This window comes from Ochotona princeps, chromosome 2, assembly GCF_030435755.1.
Source record: "Ochotona princeps isolate mOchPri1 chromosome 2, mOchPri1.hap1, whole genome shotgun sequence".
Taxonomy (NCBI): domain Eukaryota; kingdom Metazoa; phylum Chordata; class Mammalia; order Lagomorpha; family Ochotonidae; genus Ochotona; species Ochotona princeps.
Genome location: NC_080833.1, coordinates 164,196,587 through 164,203,156, shown reverse-complemented (window position 1 = coordinate 164,203,156; position 6,570 = coordinate 164,196,587). Strand labels below are relative to the sequence as shown.

The 6,570-nt window shown below is 50.3% G+C and overlaps 1 protein-coding gene across 1 annotated transcript; it reads right to left on the bottom strand.

Moving 5' to 3' along the window:
• Window positions 1–1,512: 1,512 nt before the first annotated feature.
• Window positions 1,513–2,965, bottom strand: LOC131478345 (cytoskeleton-associated protein 2-like). Its single transcript, XM_058657124.1, has 2 exons — window positions 2,907–2,965; window positions 1,513–2,812 (listed from the first exon to the last, which is right to left on the bottom strand). The coding sequence occupies exons 1-2, from the start codon at window positions 2,963–2,965 to the stop codon at window positions 1,513–1,515; spliced, it is 1,359 nt and encodes a 452-aa protein (XP_058513107.1).
• Window positions 2,966–6,570: the final 3,605 nt, after the last annotated feature.

Sequence of the window (6,570 nt, the reverse complement as noted above, 5' to 3'; positions counted from 1 at the left end):
ATACCCTTGGAGTGTCTTGGTACTTTGTCTTTCCCTGTAATCGATTTTGCCAGGTGAGAACTACTCGCCATCGTGTCTGAGGAACAGCTCCTTCCTGTGGCTGTCGCCCAGCCTTAGGGACTGGACATTCACTTCCCGCACCTGCTGGGTGCAGCCTTTGCTCTGATTCTGGTCACATCACGTGAAAGTGACTCTTTCGTCTACGACTCAGGATTTGGGGACATGGCCAAGACTCCATGTGATGCAAAGTGGACAAAATGGATTGGAATTGGAAGAACGATGACAGGGAATGGATGGAAACGGAGTTTTTTTGATGAACATTTATCTTCCCATTGGGAGATCAGCAGCGGTCCTAGAAGCGGAGACGAAGGCTAGGGAGCTTAAAGGCGCAGTGCACAGCCACCCCTGGCAGGCCCCTTACTTATCCCTGCTCTTCCCCTTCAGCCTCCGCTCATTCCACTTCAATTCCCAGAGCTGCTCTCAAATTCCCATCAAATCGCACAGCCCATCCAAGAAACAGCAGCCAGCTGCACGGCGTCCTGAGCCCATCCTGCCTCTGCAGACGGAGGTGGAGGGCACAGCTTGGGTGCCACGACACACGGGCTGTAGGGCCTGAGACTGACCAGGGCCTACCCTGGCCTTTCTCCTGCTCTGAACTCTGGAGCCAGTCCGTGGCACACAAGCCTGCTTCAGCCAGGTTAAGCCTGAGTTTAGGTCTCCACTGGGCTCCCCAGGGAAGGTGGTGGCCTAGTGGCCTCAGGCCATTCCTAATTGCTGTGTGGTTGCAGGACGGACTTTCCTTGCGAATGAAATCAACAAGCCCCCAAATGCAAGCCTATGGCAGGACACCTTCCTTGGAGACGTGACTTCATCATGACCATGCCCTGGAATCGAGTCCCTATTTTGATTCTAGCTTCCTGCTGATGCCCACCCTGGGAGATGATGGCGCAGGTACTTGAGTCCCTGCTACCCAGGAGGGAGATTCAGATTGGTTTCCTGGCTCTGGGTTTGGGTCTGGCCCAGCCCTAGTTGTTGCGGGCACCTGGAGCTGAGAGGAGGGTGAGGGTGTAGGGGTGTGGAGATTGCGGGGTGCAGAGAAGGGAACCAGCGGATGGAAGCTTTCTCTCTTTGTCTAACATAAAAGCATAAATGAATTTTCTGAAGAATGAAGATAAGCCACAACAAATGTTATTGGTTTTCTTTTTTTCTCAAAAACATTTTATTTTCTGATGAATTTCGACCATATTTAGATTTAGTAAAGAATCAAACACAATAAAATCTCTATTTGTCCAAAGAGCACAGTAAACTGGCTGACAAGACTTTATTTTAAAGACAACGTGTTGAGACTGCCAAGGTAAGATCATGTCTCCACTGTATAAAGGCAATGCCTGCTATAATATGTTAGTCAAGGAGTTGTCATGAATACTTCGGATCTTCTGAACTTAGCCATCTCCAGACCAAGCAAATACAAAGCCACCGATACTCGGGAACTCTGCAAACCCCATGTTTCCTTTATTCCCTTCTGCTGCATTCATCTGAGCACATGGGCCAGAGTGCTGCATTGGGGCGGCGGACAAAAGCGTCGGCTTCATATCCCAACTCTGACAGCTGTTCCAGGGAAGACACACAAGGATAGTGGTCTTTGAACATGTCTGGCAATCTTGATGTCTTCTCTTGAATGCGCCGCGAACGTCTCACTGGTGTCAGAAATTTGAGTTCTTTAAACACAGAATTTGTTTCATCAAATTGCATCTTTTTTGCACTTTGCAAGCATGGTGTGGTAGATACATTGTATTTAATTATGCTGCTTGATCCAGCCTCTGTACTGGGGGTTAGGACACCACTGGCTGAATCCTTCGTTTTGTCCTCTTGTTCTTTTTCACAATCTGCAAATGCCACACTGCTCTCCGCCTCCTGTTTCACTGGTGTCTGATTAAGGCCTTTCTCTTCAGTGTTGTCTTCTTGGGTTTCTTCCTTGGTTCCATAAGCCTCTTCAGTTTTTTCTCCAAGATTAGCCTCTTGACATTTCCTGGCTAGACTGTCCGCGATTATGTGCCGCAACTCTTGCATAGGCTGAGCCCCTGCCAGCATGGCCTGCTCATAGATCGCAATAATGGCTTCGAGAGCGCTTGTGTCTGCTTCCACTTTTGCAATACAAATCCAATATTTAACGAGTTGTTTGGCATCTGGAATATTTTTAATCAAGTCATTCAATGTGGCCAATATTTCTTCTTTTGGGCATCCCGCATTGATGAGGTTGAGGCACTCAGAAATGGTCTTGTTCACTTTTTCAGTAAATAATCTTTGTTCATCCTCTTCTGCCATGGTGGTCCAGAAGGACCCGACCGGGGTTTCCTCCTGCTCTTTGGGCTCAGGCTGCTTGACCCCAGGGTTAGGAGGCCTTTTCAGCACCCTCTCTTTGGCAGCTTTCCACTCACTCAGACCAGATTTTCTCTGTTCTGCAGTTTCTTTGGGCTGACCTACCTTGCTGCTAACAGCTGCTTTTGCACTTGCAGCAGGTCTCTGCTGGCCCGTGGGCTTGGGCTTCACCAACTTGGTAGAGGAAGCTGCAGCAGGCTTCGCCCCCAGCGCAGGCGCCACGCCGCAGGACAGTGCCTGGCTTCGCCTTATGTCCTGAGAAGCGCTGGCTTTAATGCTGGGAAGGCTGCTTTGGACTGTAATGATTCTTTCTCCCGAGGCCCTTTGCGGATGGTAACATTGGCAGAGGCTCTGGCGACACCTGGTTCCCTGGTGTGGTGGATATTGACCTGGTGACTTCCGATAGGAGGGTGCACGAGCTGCGTGCCCTGGGCTGTCGTGTGTGAAGCATTGCTAGTGTTTACAGGCTGCGGCTCTTGGACTTTGGAGACAGCAGTCACGAGCGGTTTTTTTGTTGTTGAACTCACACCTTTGCCAGGAGGTGATTTCCAGAATGAATTAACTTTAGACTGGACGATTTGGCCATGGTAAGCTCCAAGCACGGGCTTTTTGGGCATGTTAGAATCTTGTTTTGGCTTTTCCACAGTCACTGGCTTCTTTTTATTGTTGTTTTTAAGGCGGAATGCCTGGCTCAATGTCATATGCTGACTTTGGCAGTCGTCCTTAACTGGTAGCCTGACTTTCATCATGTAAAGGCTTCCCACCCATTGCTGCAGCTGAACTGTTCAACTCATTAGACGGCTTTAACGGAATGCATTCTTGTTCTCTGCTGCATTATTTATGTTCCTTATAGGTGTATTGATATTTTCTTTATCAGCCATTTTCACTTCAGGATTCGGAACTTTAGTTCCTTTCTGGATCTGGTCCTCAGATATCATCACTGTTTGGTTTCCACTACTGGATAATATTCGATTTTCCTGCTTCAATGAAAAAAAGGTTTTTCTTCTTAATAAATGTTCCTTGAGTTTGTATGTTCTTTGTTCCCTGAACTCGGACTGGGCCCTCCGACTCGGGCAGCTGCAGGTCTCGGGGCACAGACAGAGTGCTCATCGGAGACTCGGCGCGGGCCTCACACTGCGCTGTTATTGGTTTTCAAGACTGGTTGACCCCCAGACTGGCTGTGTCTGGCTGGAGCAGCGATTAGTGATTCTGTTTCCGCTGTAACAGCGGTGATCTTTGTGGGGTTCAAGTGGGTCTTGTAGGAAGGTGGCCCAGCAGGGACACGCACACGCTGGCCTCCTCCTTCAGCCTGAATACACGGACTGTAGACACAGGGCAGACCCGCTTCCCTACTCAGGTCAGTGTGGCCGCCGACATGTGGGTACTCGCCGAGCGCTTGGCCGTTGTTTCGAAAGAATGCTGTTTTTGTTGTGAGCCTGGGAGAGCTTTGCTGCAGCAAGCCATTGGGCTACAAGGACAGGGTTCGCTGACCGGTCAGAGGTCCCCCCCACAAGAGGCCTGGCCGCGGGGACAAGGCAGGCCAAAGGGTGGCTGAGCCGGGGACACTGCCTGGGCACACTCCCAAGAGGGCCTGAGAAAGGAGCCAGAAGCTTCTCTCCGGGAGCTGTGGAGAGCCCAGGGCAGGGAGGGAGGGAGGGAGGGAGGGCACTGCCTGGGAGCAGAGGGCCCAGCAGCGCTTTGCTTGGGTGCTTTCATTTGATTCTTGTGCTAACCTCACATGATTGCCACATGGCTCAGAGAGGCTGGGTGACTTCCGTGTTGCACAGCATGTCACAGGGCCTGACAGGTGGAGTCAGCCACAAGGGGCGCACAGCCTCTCCAGTGCTTTCCCACTTGCAGTGCTGTGCCGCACAAAACATAGCCTCTAAAGCAGGAAGTCGTGACTGCATCACACGGGTGACAGGTGTCACAAGTCTAGTGGGGCTCAAGGTGCAGGGGGTGGCGAAGAAAGAGCGAGCTGCCTTTCCAGCCCAACTCCTGGTTCATCAGGAACCAACTCCGGCTGGTGTGTCTCCCACATCTGCTGTGCCTCACCTGTCCTCTGTCGAGCTTGGCCAATGCTACCATCAGCTCAGCTCCCGACGGGCTCAGCTGGACACCAGGCTTCTCTGCTTTGGTCGTGTTGGATCCAGGTTAGGCCTGAATGAATGTACGGTGGGGGTCAGGACCTGCCTGGGTAACTCAACATGCAAGTTGAATGGCCTCTTCCGGTGCCAGCATCCCATGTTGGAGCCAGCTCTGAGTCTCAGCTGCTCTGTTTCCAACCCAGCTCCCTGCTAATGGGCCTGGGAGGGACAGATGACGGTGGCCGGAGTATTTGGGTCCACATGGAGTTGCTGGCTTCTGGCTGTTAAATGCGTTTGGGGGAGTGAATCGGCAGACAGAATACCTCTCTCTCTGGGTCTGCGCAACCTCACCTTTCAAATAAAAATAAAACAAATCTTTGAAAGGTAGTAAAAATAAAGAAACAACATAACTTCCTGTGGAACCCCATAAATGTGTACAATTTTTAATGTCTTTTTTAAAAAGATTTATTTTGTTTTCAATGGAAAGTCAGATTTCAGAGAGAAGAGACAGAGGGGAAGCTCTTCTGTCCACTGATTCACTCCCCAAGAAACTGCAATGGCCGGAGCTGAGCCGATCTGAATCCAGGACCAGGAGCCCGGAGTCTCTTCCAAATCTCCCATGCGGTTGCAGGGTCCCAAGGTTTTGGGCCATTCTCCACTACCTTCCCGGGCCACAAGCAGGGAGCTTGATGAGAAGTGGATTAGCCAAGGACACGAACTGGCACCCATATGGGATTCCGACACATGCAAGGAAAGGTCTTTAGCCACTAGGCTACTGCATCGGGCCCTTAATGTGTCTTAAAATTGAAATAGAAAACCATTCTTATTTAGAAAATACCTAATTATAAGGCAAAATGGATGCTCTCATATGCAAGGAGCAGATGAAGAGGTAAACAATCTTCATGCTGTGACAATAACTAAGTCAGGAGGGGGCAGGGAGGCCGAGTCCCCGCGGCTGGGAGGAGCAGTAGGATTGTCAGCATATTTATGTTCCTGGAAGAGGAGTGACTCTGATGTCACTAGGCTGGCCTGGGGTTTCAAGGACAGTCCTGTGGGACTGGCCACTTGGTCCTGCTCCAGGAATCTGCCACACCTCCTGTGTGGCGACTCTATCAGGCTGTGCTGCAGGGAGGCTGCGTTTGAGGTCGGGGCACAGCTGTAGCCTGAGCGTCCTGGGCAGTGGCTCTGGCTTGTCCCGGGGGAGCAGAGGCAGTGGAGCCAGCCAGAGGGAAGGGTGCCCAGGACCTCTGCCCTAGATGTGCAAGGAGCAAGCAGGCGCTGCCCTGCAGGCCCACGGTGCAGCCCTGCTCATCGCAAAAAGAAAAAAATGCTCTCAAACTTGCCTATCTGTGTATATAAATAATATATATCGAAAAGATGAAATTAACAAAAAATTCAAAATCCATGATATAGTTCCGCTGAACTCTTCAAAATACTTTCTTCTGACTAAATTCTTCAATGACTCAGATCATACAGAAGCATCGTTTTCTTCAAGAAGGTTCTTGATTTTCTTTTTCATTCCTTTCTTTAGCGACACATTAGTCATTCAGTAGCATGGTATTTAACTTCATGGTGTTAATTTCTTTTTTCTTCCTGTTGCTGATTTTGTTTTGTGGCTTTTCATTTAAGAGGATGTGTAGTAACTGTAATAGAGACCATCATATCCAGATGTGAGGATACAATGCAGTATGTATTTCTACTTCCGTATCAAAAATAAATTCCCAATGAAACTGTTAAATATATCTTGACAATAAGATGATGGACTCTGTGACTGAGTTCTTGGCTCCAACAGGTGATCAAACAACCAGATGAGAAGGAAGAAGAGCGTGGACTGGCTGAGACATAGCACCCTTCTTCAGACCTTTGTGTGGTCTAGAACAAGAGACCCAGTGGGCGCCCATGCCCTTGGTGCTGGCAGGCCTCTGCTCACCTGCTCGGCACCCAAGTCGGGCATCCCTGGCCCCTATGGTAGCTCCATACTGCCACCGTCCGCTGCGTTGCCTGTGAAGTTCAGCGGAGGGACAGGAAACTGGGGTGCCTGTGGCTTCCTAGGAGCACTACACCTGCATGCTGGCAGAGGGTGATGGCTCCGGGGCAGAGGGTG

Coding starts and splice junctions, on each gene's coding strand:
- LOC131478345 (XM_058657124.1), bottom strand. CDS start 2,965: ATGGCCAAATCGTCCAGTCTAAAGTTAATTCATTCTGGAAATCACCTC. Junction 2,813..2,906: donor AATCACCTCCTGGCAAAGGT/GTGAGTTCAACA, acceptor CACACACGACAG/CCCAGGGCACGCAGCTCGTG.